Source organism: Salmo salar, chromosome 20, assembly GCF_965601325.2.
Source record: "Salmo salar chromosome 20, fSalSal1, whole genome shotgun sequence".
Classification (NCBI taxonomy): domain Eukaryota; kingdom Metazoa; phylum Chordata; class Actinopteri; order Salmoniformes; family Salmonidae; genus Salmo; species Salmo salar.
Genome location: NC_138310.1, coordinates 62,942,430 through 62,964,252, shown reverse-complemented (window position 1 = coordinate 62,964,252; position 21,823 = coordinate 62,942,430). Strand labels below are relative to the sequence as shown.

The 21,823-nt window shown below is 44.6% G+C and overlaps 1 protein-coding gene across 2 annotated transcripts; it reads left to right on the top strand.

The window, feature by feature from the left end:
- The first annotated feature begins 8,201 nt into the window (after positions 1-8,201).
- Positions 8,202-21,543, top strand: LOC106581212 (polypeptide N-acetylgalactosaminyltransferase 17). 2 transcript variants are annotated; one of them, XM_045703762.2, is made up of 12 exons: positions 8,202-8,879; positions 9,055-9,464; positions 9,790-9,973; positions 13,240-13,406; positions 16,290-16,464; positions 17,012-17,209; positions 17,374-17,491; positions 17,852-18,037; positions 18,518-18,655; positions 18,859-18,954; positions 19,747-19,908; positions 21,313-21,543. In XM_045703762.2, exons 2-12 carry the CDS (start codon positions 9,227-9,229, stop codon positions 21,445-21,447), a joined length of 1,797 nt encoding a protein of 598 aa, XP_045559718.1. In that variant the 5' UTR covers positions 8,202-8,879; positions 9,055-9,226; the 3' UTR covers positions 21,448-21,543. The 2 variants fall into 2 exon arrangements, with proteins under 2 accessions (XP_045559718.1, XP_014018597.1); XM_014163122.3 differs by lacking the exon at positions 9,055-9,464.
- Positions 21,544-21,823: the final 280 nt, after the last annotated feature.

Here is a 21,823-nt window from a genome sequence, read left to right as displayed (position 1 = left end):
AAATCCAAAATTCAACAGTGAGTGCCACTAGGCTATGTGCTTTGATTGAAACTGAACACAGGTAGGCTATCCTACAGTTTGTTAACACCATCTGCAGTGTTTATAATTCAAAATAGAGGTCTGTGCGGTACTGATTTCTGCATACTGCTCCAGCCTGCTCCCTCAGATTTTCACACCACACCTGCCGCTCTAGCTGGCTTTTTGTCTGAATTCCACCTGCTCCCGCAAGAACTGGTTCCGAACCCAACTGCAGTCCCACAAATGTTATTTTAAAAAGCCAGTGATGCACCTGCTTGGCAGCCATGGTCACAGCAATTTTGCGCCTTATAGGTAATATCAGAATTTGCAAAAATAACCTAAGAAATAGTTTAAATTACCAGAGATTCTCACGTGACCTATTATATTAGGCTAACGTAACAGTATTGCTGGGCTATATTAGCCAATAGGCTAGACATAGTTTGAAGAGAGCGGAGTTGGAGCGAGAGCGGACTCGTGCACTTTCTATCTTTCCTACTTTTTAGGAGCGGGACGATATATGGTGATCAATATTTATTTCCAGGCAATGTAGTAAACTGTAACCCTTATCATATTTAGGAAATTAATGTCCTTGAAAAGATAACTGCCCCATGCTTCTTCACCCATGCATGTAGTCTACTCTATTTAATTGATACCAAATGCACACCTGATCTCACACACCCAACTAGGAGAGGCAAGGTAGGCTACTGAACTTGAGCAGCAAGAATGATGAGACCTGGAGACTTGCACTTTCTCTTGAGCTACATTTTGAATATAGGGTATAGCCTACCTTTTAGGAGCCGGACAATTTGCAGGCAGAGACAAATAAATGGCGCCACTCTAGCTCACAATGGTATGCCCATGTTGCGCCTTTTCCTTTTCAATTATGATATTTTTTTGTGATTGCTGTAATGGCTGTCGTAAGGAATGGACCAAAATGCAGCGAGTAAAGTGCTCATCTTCTTATTTATTAAAGGAAAAAACACTTAAACAAAACAATCGACGAAAACAGTCCAATAAGGTGCACAGACTATACTGGAAACAACCACCCACAAACACAAGTGAAAAACGAACACACTTAAATATGGCCTCCAATTAGAGACAACGACAACCAGCTGTCTCTAATTGGAGGTCATTGAAAAACACAACATAGAAATAGAAAACTAGAATAAATATAGAAATAGAAAATATAGAACATAAATGTAAAAAACGAAACACACAAAACAAACACCCCCTGCCACGCCCTGACCAAACTACAATAACAAATAAACCCTTTTACTGGTCAGGATGTGACAGTACCCCCCCCCCCCCCCCAAAGGTGCAGACCCCGAATGCACCTCAAAACAAAAAACCCACAAAAAATAACCCCAAACTTAAAGGGAGGGAAGGGAGGGTGGCCACCGTCAACGACGGCTCCCGTGCTACACCCCCCCCCCCAATCCTCCAACTACGGAGGTGGCTCCGGCCATAGTCCCCATTCTAACCTGCCCACCCCCGCTGAAGGCTCAGGGCTGTAGACCACTGCTGAAGGCTCTGGGCTGAGGTACATCGCTGGAGACCTCGGGCTGAGGTGCATCGCTGGAGACCTCGGGCTGAGGTGCGTCGCTGGAGACCTCGGGCTGAGGAGCGTCGCTGGAGGCCTCGGGCTGAGGTGCGTCGCTGGAGACCTCGGGCTGAGGTGCGTCGCTGGAGACCTCGGGCTGAGGTGCGTCGCTGGAGACCTCGGGCTGAGGTGCGTCGCTGGAGATCTCGGGCTGAGGTGCGTCGCTGGAGATCTCGGGCTGAGGTGCGTCGCTGGAGACCTCGGGCTGAGGTGCGTCGCTGGAGACATCGGGCTGAGGTGCGTCGCTGGAGACGGACTGTGAGCCGTCTCTGCAGGCTCCGGACTGTGGGCCGTCTCTGCAGGCTCCAGACTGTGGGCCGTCTCTGCAGGCTCCAGACTGTGGGCCGTCTCTGCAGGCTCCGGACTGTGGGCCATTTCTGCAGGCTCCGGACTGTGGGCCGTCTCTGCAGGCTCCGGACTGTGGGCCGTCTCTGCAGGCTCCAGACTATGGGCCGTCTCTGCAGGCTCCGGACTGTAGGCCGTCTCTGACGGTTCCGGACTGTAGGACATCGCCGGAAGCACTGGATAGGGAACTGTCGCCGGAAGCTCTGGACGGGGAACTGTCGCCGGAAGCTCTGGACGGGGAACTGTCGCCGGATGCTCTGGACTGGGACTGCGCACTGAAGGCCTGATGCGTGGGGCTGGCTTAGGAGGCGCCAGACTAGTAACCCGCACCACAGGGCTAGTGTGAGGAGCAGGAACAGGACGTACTGGACTGGGCAGGCGCACTAGAGGCCTGATGCGTGGGGCTGGCTTTGGAGGCGCCAGACTATTGACACGCACCTCAGGGCTAATGCGAGGAGCAGGAGCAGGACGTATTGGACTGGGCAGGCGCACTAGTGAAAAACGAACACACTTAAATATGGCCTCCAATTAGAGACAATGACAACCAGCTTCCTCTAATTGGAGGTCATTGAAAAACACAACATAGAAATAGAAAACTAGAATAAACATATAAATAGAAAATATAGAACATAAATCAAAAACCCCGAAATACACAAAACAAACACCCCCTGCCACACCCTGACCAAACTACAATAACAAATAACCCCTTTTACTGGTCAGGACGTGACAATTGCACCTCGACTCACATCGGTTGAGTGTCCGCCACTTCTTTCCATCGTCAATATTTATTTACAGACACTAGTACCCTAAACTAAATATCAAATCAAATTTTGTTGGTCACATACACATATATGGCAGATGTTATTGCGGGTGTAGCGAAATGCTTGTGTTCCTACTCCAACAGTGCAGTAGTATCTAACAATTCACAACAAAACACAAAAAAAAGTAATGAAATTAAGAACTATATAAATATTAGGATGAGCAATGTCGGAAAGGCATTGACTAAAATACAGTAGGATAGAATACAATATATACATATAGACATTGAGTAAAGCAGTATGTAAACATTATGAAAGTGACAAGTGTTCTATTATTAAAGTGGCCAGTGATTCCATGTCTATGTATATAGGGCAGCAGCCTCTAAGATGGTAGCCGGCTGTCATAATCGTCGTAGTGAGTGGACCACAATGCAGCGGGTATATGTATACTCATCTTCTTTTATTGAAGAAAACAAAAACAAAAACACTTATACTAAACAAACGACGAAAAACAGTCCTGTAAGGTACACTGACAATACATGGAGACAACTACCCACAAAACCCATGGAAAACACCCTTACTAAATAGGACATTCAATTAGAGGCAACGAGGAACAGCTGCCTCCAATTGAAGGTCAACCCAAGAAACTTAAACATAGAAATAGACACACTAGAACAAACATAGAAATATACTAACATAGAACATAAACCAAAAACCCCGAAACGCATAAAACAAACACCCCCTGCCACGCCCTGACCAAACTACAATAACAAATAACCACCTTTACTGGTCAGGACCTGACAGTACCCCCTCCCCCCCAAAGGTGCAGACCTCGTATGCACCTCAAACAAAACACAAAATTAACCCCAAATAAAGGGAGGGAAGGGAGGGTGGCTACCGTCACCGACGGCTTCCATGCTACACCCCCCCTTCCCAAACCTCCCCCCACGGAGGTGGCTCTGGCTCCGGGCTTAATCCCCACTCTAACCTGTCCACCCCTGCTGAAGGCTCAGGGCTGTAGCCCACCGCTGAAGGCTCTGGGCTGAGGGGCGACTGCTGCGCCGGACTGGCGGGCGACTCTGGCTGCGCCGGACTGGCGGGCGACTCTGGCTGCGCCGGACTGGCGGGCGACTCTGTCGGTTCCGGACTGTGGGCCGTCTCTGTCGGTTCCGGACTGTGGGACGTCGCCGGAAGCACTGGACGGGGAACTGTCGCCAGAAGCTCTAGACGGGGCACTGTCGCCGGAAGCTCTAGACGGGGCACTGTCGCCGGAAGCTCTAGACGGGGACTGCGCACTGAAGGCCTGATGCGTGGGACTGGCTTTGGTGGCGCCAGACTAGTGACATGCACCACAGGGCTAGTGCGAGGAGCAGGAACAGGACGTACTGGACTGGGCAGGCGCACTAAAGGCCTGATGTGTGGTGCTGGCTTTGGAGGCGCCAGAACAATAACACGCACCACAGGGCTAGTGCGAGGAGCAGGAACAGGATACACCGGGTCTTGAAAACGCACTGGAGGTCTGGAGCGCACAGCCTGCACAACCCCTACTGGCTGGCTTGTCAGCGTAGCCCTGCAAGGGCGGAGTGCTGGCACAGGGCGAACTGGGCTTTGCTGAGGACTGATAGCTGCCATGCATAGAGCAGGCGCAGGGTAGCCTGGGCCTAGGAGATGCACTGGTGGCCAGATGTGCTGTGCCGGCGCACTTCTCCCTGGCTGGATGCCCACTCTAGCACGGCACTTGCGGGGAACTGGTATCGACCGCACCGGGCTTTGACCGCGTCTGGGCAATACAGTGCGCATTTCCGCATAGCTCGGTGCCTTCTTGATCAGTTGCTCCCCATAATAAGCACGGGGAGTTGGCTCAGGTCTATTGCCTGACTTAGCCAATCTCCCTGTGTGCCCTCCCCCCCAAAAATTTGGGGGCTGCCTCTCAGGCTTCCTTGCCAGCCATGTTCCGGCATAACGTTCCCGGTCCTCTCCAGCCTTCCTCCATGGTCCTTCTCCAGCTAGTATTTCCTCCCATGTCCAGGACTCGAGATAGCTCTCCCGTTGCTCCTTCCTCCGCTGCTTGGTCCTTTTTTGGTGGGTAGTTCTGTCATAATCGTCGTAGTGAGTGGACCAAAACGCAGCGGGTATATGTATGCTCATCTTCTTTTATTGAAGAAAACAAAACCAAAAACACTTATAGCAAACGACGAAAAACAGTCCTTTAAGGTACACTGACAATACATGGAGACAACTACCCACAAAACCCATGGAAAAACACCCCTACTAAATAGGACCTTCAATTAGAGGCAACGAGGAACAGCTGCCTCCAATTGAAGGTCAACCCAAGAAACTTAAACATAGAAATAGACACACTAGAACAAACATAGAAATATACTAACATAGAACATAAACCAAAAACCCAGAAAGACATAAAACATACACCCCCTGCCACGCACTGACAAAACTACAATAACAAATAACCCCCTTTACTGGTCAGGATGTGACAGTACCCCCTCCCCCCCAAAGGTGGTGAATAAAGTACCAAATTGTCATACTTGAGTAAAAGTAAGGATACCTTAATAGAAAATGACTCAATTAAAAGTGAAAGTTACAGGTAAAATACTACTTAAGTAAAAGTATAAAAGTATTTGGTTTTAAATATACTTAAGTATCAAAAGTACATGTAATTGCTAAACTATACTTAAGTATCAAAAGTAAAAGTATAAATAATTTCAAATTCCTTATATTAAGCAAAGCAGCTGGCCACATTTTCTCGTTTTTTATTAATTTACGGATAGCCAGAGGCCTTGTAGGCATCTCGAAAAGACAAGTATCAGTGGTCTAGTGTTTTTCCTAAGCGAGTACTACAGTCAATGTGTTGATAGAACTTTGGTAGCGTTTTCCTCAAATTTGCTTTGTTAAAATCCCCAGCTACAATAAATGCGACCTCAAGATATGTGGTTTCCAGATTGCATAAAGTCCAGGGAAGTTCCTTGATGGATGCCGTGGTATCGGCTTGAGGGGGAATATACACGACTGTGACTATAACCGAAGAGAAATCTCTTGGGAGGTAATACAGTCGGCATTTCATTGTGAGGTATTCTAGGTCGGTTAACAAAAGGACTTGAGTTCCTGTATGTTATCACAATCACACCATGAGTAGTTAATCATGAAACATTCACCCCACCTTTCTTCTTCACGGAGAGTTCTTTATTCCTGTCTGTGCGATGAACTGAGAACCCAGCTGGCTGTATGGACAGGGACAGTATATCCCGAGAGAGCCATCATTCCGTGAAATAGAGGATGTTACAGTCCCTGATGTCTCTCTGGAAGGAGATCCTCGCCCTGAGCTCATCTACTTTATTGTCCAGATATTAGCGAGTAATATACTCGGAAGCGATGGATGGTGTGCCCGCCTCCTGAGTCGGACTCAAGTCCACTACGAATACCTCTGCTCAGCCGGCACCGTCTTGGAGCAGTCTCTGGGATAAGTTAAATTGCCCTGGGGGGTACGAACAAAGGATCCAATTCGGGAAAGTCGTATTCCTGGTAGTAATGCTGGTGAGTTAGCGCTGCTCTGATATCCAAAAGTTATTTCCGGCGGCATGTAATAACACAAAAACGTTCTGGGCTAATAAGGTAAGAAATAACACACAAAAAAACGAAACAATGCAAAGTTGCTTAGGAGCTAGAAGCAGAGCTGCCATTTCTGTCGGCGCCATCTTGCCATTTCAACCATAGCCTAATCATATTTAAGTTAATTTCTTTGTAAAGATAACTGCCACGTGATTATTTGGCTATGCATAGGTAGGCCGTCATTGTAAATAAGAATTTGTTCTTAACTCACTTGGCTAGTTAAATAAAGGTTACACACAAATAAATAAATAAATAAAATAGGCTATAGCCTATAGAAAAGGAAAGGTAGACTAGAACTTGAAGCAGTGAAGGCTGAGAGTGTGTGAATAACGTGACAAAGATGTGCTTTTAATACAATAGGTAGACTAATGCATACAAAGCAGAAAGACGACCATTTCCAAATAATCTGCGAGAAAAAAAAAATGTATCCCAAAATTGTCTGTCTGGTCGAGAAAATGCCAAGAGTGTGCAAAGCTGTCATCAATGAAAAGGGTGGCTACTTTGAAGAATCTCAAATATAAAATATATTTAGATTTGTTTAACAATTTTTTGTTTACGACATGATTCCATATGTGTTATTTCATAGTTTTGACGTCTTCACTATTATTCTACAATGTAGAAAATAGTGAAAATAAAGAAAAACACTTAGATTAAGTGTGTCCAAACATTTGACTGGTACTGTATATCTCAAGAAGATCTAAACGCATCCTCATTAAACTGAGATAAAATGGTTGGTATGCAGATGCTGAATGGACCTTTCACCGCTAAAACTTGAAGATTTATCATTCACAATTTACAGTAGAAATGTGCAGGGAGGTTCTCTACAAGTAGAGCAGACACTGTGTGTAAAGTAGAGAATCCTACACATGCACAGAAGCTTCGGGAACTGTAGCTGTTGGGAAAAGGTGTCCAGAAAAATCCAATCTGCAGCTTCTGCTGTCTTTTTAAGCATGCAATAATTACATTTAAAAAGCAGACTAAAAACGATGTCAATATTCTGATCCGCTTTGTAATTGTAAAATAGTTAGGCCTATGTGTTCATTGAAAGTCTTTGAAAGATAAAAGTGTGGGAAATGGTGTTCATTATAAAATGGGTGGTTTGAGTCCTGGATGCTGATTGGCTGATAGCCGTGGTATACAGTATCAGACCATATACCATGGGTAAAACAAAACATTTATTTTAACTGCTCTAATTATGTTGGTAACTAGTTTATAATAGCAATAAGTCACCCCAGGGGTTTATGGTATATGGCCAATATACCACAATATATAAACAATATATGGCCAATATACCACGGCTAATGGCTGTATCCAGGCACTCCATGTTGAGTCTTGCAAGAACAGCCAGTGGTATATTGGCCATATACCACACCCCCTCGGGCCTTATTGCTTAATTATAAACTGGGTGGTTTGAGTCCTGAATGCTAATTGGCTGATAGCCGTGGAATATCAGACCATATAGCAAGGGTATGACAAAACATTTTATTTTTACTGCTCTAATTACGTTAGTAAACAATAGCAATAAGGCACCTCGTGGGTTTATGGTATATTGGCCATATACCACAAACCCACGAGGTGCCTTATTGCTTAATTATGTCACAGTTTTATGTTATTTCAAATACATTATTTCAACTTTCAACATAGGCTTACTGTTGCCTACAATAATCATGGGAGGACATTTTCAGTCAAAATATGATTTGAATGCAGTATAATTGCAGATAATTGGTGTGAGTCAACTCAACCTACCCACCCGCATCAACGATCTGCTTTATTCACTGTGTGACTGGTTGCTGCACTCACCAGGAACGCTCAAAACGAATCTCTTCCTAGGAATCCCATTCCGTGTTTTCCTGCGCGCCATTATTAAGCGCTATCTAGCGCATAGGAAGAATCTGTCTAAATGAAATAACAGGACATAATAAGAAATCGGCGAAAATAAGGGTACAGGGGAAAAACGTTTAGCATTATTTTGAATAGTCAGAATATGAGAAGACACCTCGGATGGAGTTATTTCAGCCGCATTTCTGTGCTGCATATGAGGTGTCTTTCATTAGCGATGCTGCGTCTGCGGACCGTTATATTTTAGGCTGACTGGTTGTGTAGCAGTCTACTCGTGCAATACACCGCTCAAAACATCTCACAATTATTTTTCCTACACGTGGAGGATCAAAACTGCACAGAGAATGCTTAAACATGGGATAGGCCTATGCGTTTTATGTGGTCAGTATTTATCTGAAACGATTTTGAAGATCCGCGGTCAGAGACAGACAGCGGCTCAGTACGCAGTCCTTCTCAATCGCGTCATAGCCCACTTCTGCTGAATGCAAAGAAAGACAGACTTGAGACTCTTTAAATATTTAAGGATATGGACTCTTCAAAACTGAAGATCTGCTAGTCTCTTTGTCTAACATCTTCTATGCATGATCTTCTATCAATACATTTTAAACAGAGAAGTCACGGATGAGAGCCCATGACCAGGCTCCAAAATTACCCCGAACGAGGACGCAGCCTAAAAATTGCTCCAATACGAAATGGTAGGTGGTTAAAGCTTATTAGTGAAATGTTGTAATTAGTCTACGTTATGTTACAAAACGAGCAATCGAAATATGTTTCAGCTTTGTTTCTCTGTCCAGCAGATAGTAGCTTAGCCTATCAATGCGCACACACAGTTCAGTTTGACCATAGCAATTATCTACTGTTGATTTGCAGCACCAGCTTCTCCAGGTGGAATGTCGTCTACGGTATATATATTTTAAAAATGCCTTCATAAACACAAATCTACATTGAACCTTATTGCGCATCGCAAAGAGGAGGACTCCTGAATTTGTCCTGAATCATTCCAAAAACACTGCTATTTGGATCCCGGACATCAACAACTTTAATGGCTTTTGTGTTCAGACGATGGAGAGTGTTATTGGTGCTGAACGTGATTGCGGTTGCGGGGTTCATGACACTTTGGACCAAGTGCACCCACAACCGAGTGACAAAAACCATCGGTCAGGAAGATGTGAAAAGACAATCACGCTCTAACGGCACGGCTCAAGGTTTGAGCATCAGTCATGAAGTATTACTAAAGAGACTCGGGTCATTGGAGGACGTGGTCTACAGACAGCTTAATGGTAGGCTATGACTCTAGCACTCTAGCCTACCCACCTAAAAACAATGACTATGGCTCATTGGTTATTTTTTATTTGCTGTCACTCAAAATCTACCATGATTGCTGTTATTTACATAGTCTGAGGCTAAGGATCCATCCAAAATGGCACTCTATAATTAGTGTACTACTACTTTTGACCAGGGCCCACAGGGTAGTGCACTATATAGGGAATATGGGACATACGTTTAGTATACAGCTACCGCCTTTGTTAAAAGTCAATGATTTTCAAAACAACTAAGCAAACGTGTTATAGCATAGTGACCTTTTCTTGACTGTGTGAACTACAGGTCTGTCCAAGTCCCTGGGGCTGATTGAGGGTTTCGTGGGGCGAGGTAAAGGGGGCCTCCCCGCCACCCTAGCCCCAAAAGAAGAGGACGACGCAAAAGTACTGAGGGAGAAGTATGGATACAACGCTTACCTCAGCCAAAAGATATCACTGGATCGGTCCATACCAGACTACCGGCCCAGCAAGTAAGTTTTAGGCACCCTATAGTGCATTCTTATTGGCCCGTAATAGCACTCTATTCCTTATATAGTGCAGCATTACTTTTGACCAGGGCCACCCTTACTGTAGCTCAGTTGACAACAGTGTTTCAGTACAATAGACCCACTACAATTTTCATGTGCTTTTATGTTTTTCCAAAGACCAATCCAAGCATTAGTGTGTGCGTGTGTGTGTGTGTGTGTGTGTGTGTGTGTGTGTGTGTGTGTGTGGTGTGTGTGTGTGTGTGTGTGTGTGTGTGTGTGTGTGTGTGTGTGTGTGTGTGTGTGTGTGTGTGTGTGTGTGTACTTTGTATTATTTGATACCCATATCTAGATCTCAGCCATATCTTGGGCTCATGCTCTAATCAGAAATGATAAACATGGTAGTGTATACTTTGCTGTCTTAGTTGTTTCGCTGCTACTGGGTTATTGCCATGGTCAGAGAGACTAATGATTAAAGCTATGTCAGCAGATGTTTATGTTTAGGCACCACTTAGCTTTGTGGTTAAAAATACAATATTCTTAAAACCATCTATTAATATCTCTGTTGCCTAATCCCTCTTTCTTTGTTGTGCTTTTTCTGTGGTCTTATTTGTGTAAAAGTTGCAGTCTAATACACCAATTGACACATGCACACACACACACACACACACACACACACACACACACACACACACACACACACACACACACACACACACACACACACACACACACACACACACACACACACACACACACACACACACACACACACACACACACAAAAGTAAATGCAATTGCTAAAATATAATTAAGTATCAAAAGTAAAAGTATAAATCATTTCAAATTCCTTATATCAAGCAAACCAGACGGAACCATTTTCTTGTTTTTTAAATTACGGATAGCCAGGGGCACACTCCAACACTTAGACAGAATTTACAAATTAAACATTTGTGTTTAGTGAGTCCGCTAGATCAGAGGCAGTAGGGATGACCAGGGTTGTTCTCTTGATAAGTGTGTGAATTGGACCCTTGTCCTGTCCTGCTAAGCATTCAAAATGTAATGAGTACTTTTGAGTGTCATGGAAAATGTAGTGAATGTAGTGAAGTAAAACAAAAAGTAGTCAAAACTATAAATAGTAAAGTAAAGTACACATATATAAAAAAACAACTTAAAACTCCTTCGGGATCAGTGTCCCGTCCACGGGACAGTTGAGCTAACGTAGGCTAATGCGATTAGCATGAAGCTGTAAGTAACAAGAACAGGACATAGTCATATCTGATATTGGCGAAAGCTTAAATTCTTGTTAATCTGACTGCACTGTCCAATGTACAGTAGCTATTACACTGAAAGAATGCCATGCTCTTGTTTGAGGAGTGCACAATTTTGAACATGAAAAGTTTTTAATAAACAAATTAGGCACATTTGGGCAGTCTTGATACAACATTTGGAACAGAAATGCAATGGTTCATTGGACCAGTCTAAAACTTTGCACATACACTGCTGCCATTTAGTGGTCACAATCTAAATTGCACCTGGGCTGGAATAATACTTTATGGCCTTTCTCTTAAATTTCAATGATGATGGTACAAAAGAAATACAAGAGAACGGTTGTTTTTTTCTTTGTATTATCTTTTACCAGATCTATTGTGTTATATTCTCCTACATTCCTTTCACATTTCCACAAACTTCAAAGTGTTTCCTTTCAAATGGTATCAAGCATATGCATATCCTTGCTTCAGGGCCTGAGCTACAGGCAGCTAGTATTGGGTATGTCATTTTAGGCGAAAATTGGAAAAAAAGGGGCGGATCCTTTTTAAATAGTACTTTAAAGTATTTTTACCTAAGTACTTTACACCACACACACACACACACACACACACACACACACACACACACACAAAGACACACATTATGCTTGTACGTGTACACAAACAAGCATAATGTGTGTCTTTGTGTGTGTGTGTGTGTGTTCTTTTAGAAATGTCTCTTTAGAAAGGTCTCGATCCTTTCCCCAATGCTCTGCTGGTTAGCAGGCAGACCCCATTTGAAAGCCCCTGAAGAGAATTCCCTCACCCCAGCTCTGCTCTACCACCAGCTGTGATACACACCCGCCTACAGCCGCAGGGAACGGGAACACTGACACACACACACACACACACACACACACACACACACACACACACACACACACACACACACACACACACACACACACACACACACACACACACACACACCTCACTTGTCATTTTTTAGTTTCTCTGTTTCGAGATCAAAGAAGACCATGATTCATGTTGGGTGTGATATCTCTTTGTGTGGTAACACAGTAGAATGGGAACTTGGTAACAGAACAGTACCGTCTAGCTACCTCCCAGAATGGGAACCTTCTCTCTATTGGGTATCTCTCTCCATGCCATGCAGCAGAAAGAGCTAGGAGTTAGAGCCCTGAATTGTTGTAACATCACCAAATCCTTTCCTTACTTACTGGGATGTACTGTATCACAATTTTTTGGGTGTATCTCAGTCGAAGGTGACTGCTGACTAGCTTACGCTTGCTGACTTGCTCTCACCTGTCCAATTCTTTAAGACCAGCGCAGATGAGGGAAAGGCAATAACGGGAAGGATAGATACCTACACACTGTCGAAGAGTAAACACTCCAAAACAAAAGCCTCTTTGAACTATTAGGATGTAGCCAGCCAAAGATTCCTCACTTCCTCTCATCAAGGCTGGCTCTCGTTATAACGAAAGCTACAATAAAAATAGGCCTCTTATCTCTCTCTCCCACAGTGCACCCACTGTGAGCCTAGGGAGAGGGGGTGTATGGGTACGTTTTTTGAAAAACGGGATTGTGGGGAACAGGAAGAGGCACATGGTTGTCATTTTCAATTGCAAAACAAAAATGTGTGAGCTCATCAACAGGATCATAATGTACAGAAGAGACTTGGAGAAGAAGAATCTTGCATGGTGGTAATGAACTTGGAAACCTACATTAGAATGTTGGGTAGTACCAAAAGGGTGGGCTACATTATATTATATACATATTATTATATAGGGCTACTTAAGACGTTAGCTTTATATAGGAGGGTTCAAGTACCGTATTACTGAACATTGAGTGATGGACTCACCGTTTGCCTTTATCTGTAATATATAAGGATGTATTAGTGTTTGATGTAATTAGTGATGATAGCTAATGATGTGTGTGTCTCTCTGTGTGTGCGTGTGTTTCTGCATATGTCTTTGTGTGTGAGTGTGTGTGTGTGGTCTCCAGGTGTAAAAAGACCAGCTTCCCCAGGGATCTTCCAAACATCTCCCTTATCTTTATCTTTGTCAACGAGGCGTTGTCAGTAATCCTCCGCTCGGTCCACTCAGCTGTCAATCACACACCGGCTCACCTCCTCAAAGAGATCATCTTGGTGGACGACTACAGCGATGATGGTGAGGAGAAATATACACACACGCACGCACGCACGCACGCACGCACGCACGCACGCAGGCAGGCGCGCACGCACACACACACACACACACACACACACACACACACACACACACACACACACACACACACACACACACACACACACACACACACACACACACACACACACACACACACACACACACACACATCTGAAAGAGTGCATTTTGGTGAAGAAATGGTACGAGAACACAAACACATCCAATATACACTACCGTTCAAAAGTTTGGGGTCACTTAGAAATGTCCTTGTTTTTTAAAGAAAAGCTATTTTTTTGTCCATTAAAATAACATAAAATTGATCAGAAATACAGTGTAGATATTGTTAATGTTGTAAATAACTATTGTAGCTGGAAATGGCAGATTTTTTATTTTTTACATAGACGTACAGAGGCCTGTTATCAGCAACCATCACTCCTGTGTTCCAATAGCTAATCCAAGTTTATAATTTTAAAAGGCTAATTGAACATTAGAAAACCCTTTTGCAATTATGTTAGCACAGCTGAAAACTGTTGTCCTGATTAAAGAAGCTATAAAACTGGCCTTCTTTAGACTAGTTGAGTATCTGGAGCATTAGCATTTGTGGGTTTGATTACATGCTCAAAATGTCCAGAAACAAATAACTTTCTTCTGAAACTCGTCAGCCTATTCTTGTTCTGAGAAATTAAGGCTATTCCATGTGAGAAACTGAAGATCTCGTACAATGCTGTGTACTAGTCCCTTCACAGAACAGCGCAAACTGGCTCTAACCAGAATAGAAAGAGGAGTGGGAAGCCTCGGTGTACAACTGAGCAAGAGGACAAATACATTAGAGTGTCTAGTTTGAGAAACAGAGTCACAAGTCCTCAACTGGCAGCTTCATTAAATAGTACCCGCAAAACACCAGTCTCAACGTCAACAGTGAAGTGGCGACTCCGGGATGCTTTTGTTTTTAAAAAACAAGGACATTTCTAAGTGACCCCAAACTTTTGAACAGTAGTGTACATTGATACATATTCATATGATGTACAATTTATTTATGCATTTAATTTAATGATATTATATTCTATGCTTTATAAAGACATCCCTGTCCAACATGCTGTTTTGCTGCACGGACAGAATAGTCAAATCAAGGCAAGAGAACATGTCTGTTTGACAAAATCCATCCAAGGAGGGGGACAGGAAGGGAGGAGAGGGACAGTTGTGAAGAAAGTAAGCAATGGGCAGAGAGAGAGGTGGTTAGAGAGAGGAAGACAGAGACAATGAAAGGTGCATATAGAAATGAAGAGGGAGAGATGTGGGTAGAAGGAGAGAGTGAAAGGGTGGAAGAGAATTTAGTACAAAGTGATGGGCAGAGAGGGAAAGAGAAAAAGGAGATATAGACTGGTCAATTTTCCCAACGTTCCTGGCACGGCAGGATGGCATAGGGCCAGCAATCCATCATGGCGGGGGAAAAATAAGCTATTGCAGTGGTTGAGATGGAGAGGCATGCAAATAAATAACACACACCCTCTTACTGTCTGCATAACTCTTCTCCACTCAGCCACACATCCACTGCACACCCGCCAGCACATTTAGAAGGGTGCAATTGTGGCCTGCAATTCGGGGCATTCTTGCATGTGGGCATTCCTGCATCTGCAGGAACCCCTTTTTATACTTCTATTTGTAAATGTTTAAGCTAGGACAGGCGGGAGGCAGGGACGCTCCAGTACAGTAGGTGGCATTAATGCACAATAATGTTGGATGCCACCCGTCGATAAATCCCACCATAACTTGCTAGCCTTACACCGGTAGACAGTGTCCTTCGCCCCCACCTGTCGGGCACTGTTTTCCCGCAGTTCAGTTAACGACGGCGAGGGCAGGTGTTCGGCAGGTGGGAGCAAAGAACAATGTGTGCTAGCTTAGCCAGCTAGTCCGGTGCACAGCAGGCGGGAGGCGGGGGTGACACAGTGTGCTAGCTAACTAGCAAGATAGCACGCAGTGTCACTAACTCACAAGCTAGCTAGTTAGCTAGCATACAGTCTCCCCCATCCTCCCACCTGCTGTTCTAGTGGTAGGCGGGGGGATACTCCGGTAGAGAGTGTCCTTCTACCCCCCCCGGGCACGGTTTTCTCAGCAGGAGGCTGGGGCGACACCGTGTGCTAGCTAACTAGCAAGCTAGCACACGGTGTTTCTAACAAGCTGGCTAGTTAGGGCTCCCGCCTGTCGGGCACTGTTTTCCCGCAGTTCTGTTAATGACAGTGAGGGCAGGTGTTCGGCAGGTGGGAGCAAAGGACACTGTCTACAGGTGTCACTCCAGCAATCTAGCAAGGAGGACTCCGGGAGATGTGGGTGAAAAAACTCAGATAATACTTTTATTTCCCTTTTGACCCACATTCAAAGTGTCAAGGGCATGAAGATGTCGTGCTGGCTCATGCAGGAACCAATGGGCTGCAGTTGCACACTACTGAGCACATCCACCAGTGTGTGTTTCTGTGAGAGGAGTGGAGGTTCTGAGAGTGTGTCCAGGGGGGAAAAACTGATCAGTTGTGCGAGAGAAAAAAGATAGAGCAGAAGCCATAGCTCAGGAAACACCCAACTCCCCCTGGTGTTGTTGTGAGACTGTTAGAAAGCACTGGAGCGCTGGGGCCCATGAAAACAGATGAATCTCCTCTCTCTCTCTCTCTCTCTCGCTCTCTCTCTGTGTGTCTGTGTGTGTCTCTGTGTGTGCGTGCGTGTGTGCGTACATGCATGCTGGTGTGTGTGTGTGCTCACATGCACTTGAGTGTTTTTCTGAATGTGTTTGTGGGTGTGCTCCTGTGTTTCTGCATGCATATGTTTGTCAGTGGGTATAGCTTTGCTTAGTTGTATTTGGTTGTGTCCTAGAACAACTGAAAGGACCATTGGAGGATTATGTAAACAAGCGTTACCCAGGCCTGGTGAAAATCGTGAGGAACCAGAAGCGTGAGGGACTGATCCGTGCCCGCATCGAGGGCTGGAAGGCAGCCAGTGGTGAGGTGACTGGATTTTTCGATGCCCACGTTGAGTTCACACCCTCCTGGTGAGTGTATGTGTGGGTTTCAACTTGAACCTTGAGTTGTTGGGATCGATGGTTTAACAAACTTTGACTTAAAGGTTGGATCAGAAGGAATACTTGAATTTAGCAGTTGGTCACGCAGCAATGTGAGATTTTCCAGCTGAAGGAATTGCATACTACTACTAACCATCTAGCCATCTAGCATACTGTATCTGCATGACCATATTTGTGATGAAAGTCTAAAGAAGTGAATTGCCATAAGATTTTATAAACTGACGGTTTTAAAAGTATGCCTAATATTCAAGTACTGTCACAGGGTTGGTATGTTCTTTATGTACACGCTAGAGTTGACCAGGGCCCACAGATAAACAGAAGAACTACCCACTACACAGGGAGCTGCTTCTCCCTATGGAGTCGCAACCCTTTGAGTCGACTCAAAAATAAGAACTTAGAAACCTAACTCAGAAGAACTAGGGGGACTGACTTGGAGGCTTAGGGAGGAAGAGGGGGAGGGAGAAGAGAGAAGATCTTAAGAAACCTCAGACCCCATCTGTCAATCTCTCTATGTCAGGGCTGAGCCGGTTCTGACCAGAATCAAAGAGGACCACAAGAGGATCATCCTGCCCTCCATCGATAACATCAAGCATGAGACGTTTGAGCTGGAGCGCTACGAGAACTCTGGCCATGGCTACAACTGGGAGCTGTGGTGCATGTACATCAACCCCCCCAAACAGTGGTGGGATGACGGGGACACCTCCGCACCCATTAGGTAGGCTACAAACATACGGGCACGCATATGCACACAGGAACGGGCACGAGTACACACACGGGCACGCACCTGCACACGCACACACACAACTAAATAAACACTTGAATTTAGAGAACCCCCATTGACAAAATTAGGAAAACAGAATCCCCTCTTTTTCCCCGCAGAACTCCTGCAATGATTGGTTGCTCCTTTGTGGTGAACCGGGAATACTTTGGGCACCTGGGGCTGCTGGACTCTGGCATGGACGTCTACGGAGGAGAGAACATCGAACTGGGGATCAAGGTTTGTGTGGCACCCATTTTTCTGTGAAGACTGAGCATAATTGGGCCCTGGTCAAAAGTAGTGCACTATAAAGGGAATAGGGTGCCATTTGGGATGCAGTCATTGTATGTTAGGGTGGCGAGAGGCAGGGTGACTAGTGTGTGAATAGTGCATTCTGTACCCTGTATTTGTTGTGTGTCTTGTCCTATTTCAGCAAGTACGCAATTGTGGTTCTATGAGTAGAGCTAAGCATTGGATTATGTTTGTTCATGTGTTTGTCTACTTGCCTTCTTATTCATGTTAGTCCTGCAGAACATTTGTTGTGTGTGAAGGTATGTGTTCTGTTCTCATACTATTTTCTCCACCAACATGCACTACCAGGTGTGGCTGTGTGGGGGCAGTATGGAGGTGCTGCCCTGCTCCAGGGTGGCTCACATCGCCAGGATGAAGAAGCCCTACCACAGCAACATAGCCTCCAGCACGCGGCGTAATGCCCTGCGCGTGGCCGAGGTCTGGATGGACCAGTTTAAGTCGCATGTCTACCTGGCCTGGAACATCCCAATGGAGGTGAGTTGCTCCTAAATACTGATTTAAAGTCTGTTTTTTTCAGTTTTTTTGGGCATATGAAAATGTATGTTCAGATGGAACTCTAGGTCAGGGAGTCGGATGAAGTTGCCCCTATACACTGATCTATGACCAGTTTTGAGTACATAAATTCAGATGAAACGCCTATTCCCCTTCCTAGATTTTCACTAGTCTATTAAAATGAATCTATTCATTATCCTAACTACATTATACAGTATACGTACACCATACGTTTCATTGCTAATGTTACATATTTGTAATTGTGACTGTGTCTCAAATAGCACCCCATTCCCCATATAATGCACTACTTTTGACCAGAGCTCTATGAGGTTAGCCTCACGAGCCACCTGGAATTCCGTGCAGCGAACCATTATTGTAAGCTTGCGAGATCAGGATGGCTCGCGAGGCTACTTTAGGGTGCCATTTGGAACACAATCTGTAATCAACCACTCCCTGTTCCAGAACCATGGGATAGACTATGGGGACATCTCTCAGAGGGTAGCATTGAGGAAATCTCTGCAATGTAAGAACTTTGAGTGGTACCTGGACAACGTCTATCCAGAGATGAGGAGGTACAACAACACCGTCTTTTACGGGGAGGTGAGTCTGACTGATGACAGGGCCTACACAAAGTTTTACTAAACACTCATCAAACACTCATAAGATGCTTTTAGCAGCCAAGTAGCTTTCTCCATTCATAAACATTTTCCTACCTGTTCTCTTTGTCTTTTTCTCTTTCTCGCTCTATCCCCTCCATCCCCACCCCCCTCTCTCTCTCTCTCTCTCTTGCTCTTTCCCTGTAGATTCGTAGTAGCAAAGCGACCCATCTGTGTATGGACCAGGGAGAGAAGGTGAACCACACGGCCACCCTGCACCCCTGTCACGGAATGGGACCCCAGGTAACCTATTATACTAGGTATATGTCCCAAATGGCACCTTATTCCTTACTTAGTTCACTACTTTTGACCAAAAGTAGTGAACTATAGGAAATAGGGTGCGATTTGGGACACATTCTAGGTTCACCGGAGATGCACTGTGCCTAAAAGCTGTGAGAGCAAAATCAGCAGGGAAACTTTTTTATACCAGAATGCATTTTTTTTAAATTCCAAATTACATTATGTGGTTCATACACAAACATAGACAAAACGTCAGCAAAACTACCAGAATGTAGCCCTTTGCCCCTGTGACATACAAATGCAGCAGATATCATGACTGGTTCTACAGTCAAAACAGTCTCAAAATCATATTATGTTAATGCTTTAGAGTTTTTTAAAGATCCACTTTGAATGAGAGCAGATATGATATCATATCACAAATCATTTCAATTGATTTCAAAGAATAGAAACAAAAACAACTTGCTCTACAGGAAACACAATACAACAGACTTCAGTGTCTGAAAAGAATGTGTTAGCGTTTGGGAAATACAAATATTTGATCACTTTTTACCGTTTAGCCATGTAACTTGTCTCTGTGTCTTCCTCCCAGTTGAGGAGGACACACCTAATTGTTGTTGATAGCCCTTTACCATCCACCACTTAATGTGGTCTCCCTGTGCCTCTCTCCTACCAGTTGGAACACCAAAGAGGGTCAGTTCTTCCTGGGTGCTCTGGCCAGTACAGGGGAGAACACATATAGTTGTTGTTGATAGCCCTTGACCAGCCATTCACAGTAGTGTCTCCCTGTTCCTTTAGTTGGGTCGGTACACCAAGGAGGGACAGTTTTTCCTTGGCGCTCTGGGCAGTACAGGGGAGGAAACACGCTGTCTGATGGACGACCAGGTCTCCAATTTCCCTCAGCTCCTCAACTGTGACAAAGTCTCGAACACCAGGCTGACCACATGGCACTTCTCTCAGGTCAGACTCATGTTGACATAATTTTTAAATGTTTTATCTATGGCTCATTATTTCCATTTAAGTTGCTCTTATACCGTGTTACTTACTTACTTAGTCACTTACTTACTCGTCTTCGTTTCCTGTAGAGCATAGGGCCGCAACAAGCCCCTGCCATGCCAGACCTGCGTAGGCTAACCCTTGTAGTAACACTGTAATAACACCACATTGTAAGGTCCTGTGCAGGCTAACCCTTGTAGTAACACTGTAATAACACCACATTGTAAGGTCCTGTGCAGGCTAACCCTGTGTAGTAACACTCTAATATAACCATATCGTAAGGTCCTGTGCAGTCTAACCCTGTGTAGTAACACTCTAATATAACCATATCCTAAGGTCCTGTGCAGGCTAACCATGTGTAGTAACACTGTAATAACACCACATTGTAAGGTCCTGTGCAGGCTAACCCTGTGTAGTAACACTCTAATATAACCATATCGTAAGGTCCTGTGCAGTCTAACCCTGTGTAGTAACACTCTAATATAACCATATCCTAAGGTCCTGTGCAGGCTAACCCTGTGTAGTAACACTGTAATAACACCACATTGTAAGGTCCTGTGCAGTCTAACCCTGTGTAGTAACACTCTAATATAACCATATTGTAAGGTCCTGTGCAGGCTAACCCTTGTAGTAACACTGTAATAACACCACATTGTAAGGTCCTGTGCAGGCTAACCTTGTGTAGTAACACTGTAATATAACCACATTGTAAGGTCCTGTGCAGGCTAACCCTGTGTAGTAACACTGTAATAACACCACATTGTAAGGTCCTGTGCAGGCTAACCCTGTGTAGTAACACTGTAATAACACCACATTGTAAGGTCCTGTGCAGTCTAACCCTGTGTAGTAACACTGTAATATAACCACATTGTAAGGTCCTGTGCAGGCTAACCCTGTGTAGTAACACTGTAATAACACCACATTGTAAGGTCCTGTGCAGGCTAACCCTGTGTAGTTACACTGTAATAACATCACATTGTAAGGTCCTGTGCAGGCTAACCCTGTGTAGTTACACTGTAATAACATCACATTGTAAGGTCCTGAGCAGGCTAACCCTGTGTAGTAACACTGTAATAACACCACATTGTAAGGTCCTGTGCAGGCTAACCCTGTGTAGTTACACTGTAATAACATCACATTGTACGGACCTGTGAAGCGGAAATACAAAATGTTAGAAGCTGCCTGGAGGGGACTGTTACTGACACAGTGATCAGGGCTTGTATTCATTAAGCATCTCGGGAGGAGTTTAAAAGGCTAAACTGATCCTAGATCAGCACTTTTAGTCTGAGACTCTTTATGAATACTGTGAGGTCACATGAAGGTAGTAGCCTACTCAATTGAGAACATTTGATTTCCTCTGTCCTTCAGAATGACTCAATCATCAACAGAGCCACGGGCCGCTGTCTGGAGGTGATACAGGCGAACGCTTACTTCGGACACTCGCTGGTGCTTCAGACCTGCTCCGGACAGAAGTGGAACATCAAAAACACAATGAAGCAGTAGCCACAGCATGATGCAGAATTCTTCTTTGACCAAGATAGTGTTATTGTACTGAATTGAATCAGTTGGCATACTGTATTATTAAAATTCTTCAGTTGGTGTTTTCCAAGATTGTCTTCCAATAAACTGCTGGTCTGATGGTTTAAAAAAACAAAACAAAAGACTGTCAGCGGGCTAACCCAGCTGGCTAGCATCAGCGGAGGGTACTTCTAGCAGAGCCATAAGAATGCGGCAGGTGTATGAATAGAACAATCACATTGACTATGTGGAGTGTCTGTGAGGGAAAAAAGGAGGAGGCAGCCATTAAAAACACGAGGAGGCAGTCAAGCAGACCAGGTCCCGTATTCATAAAGCTTCTCAGAGTAGTAGTGCTGATCTA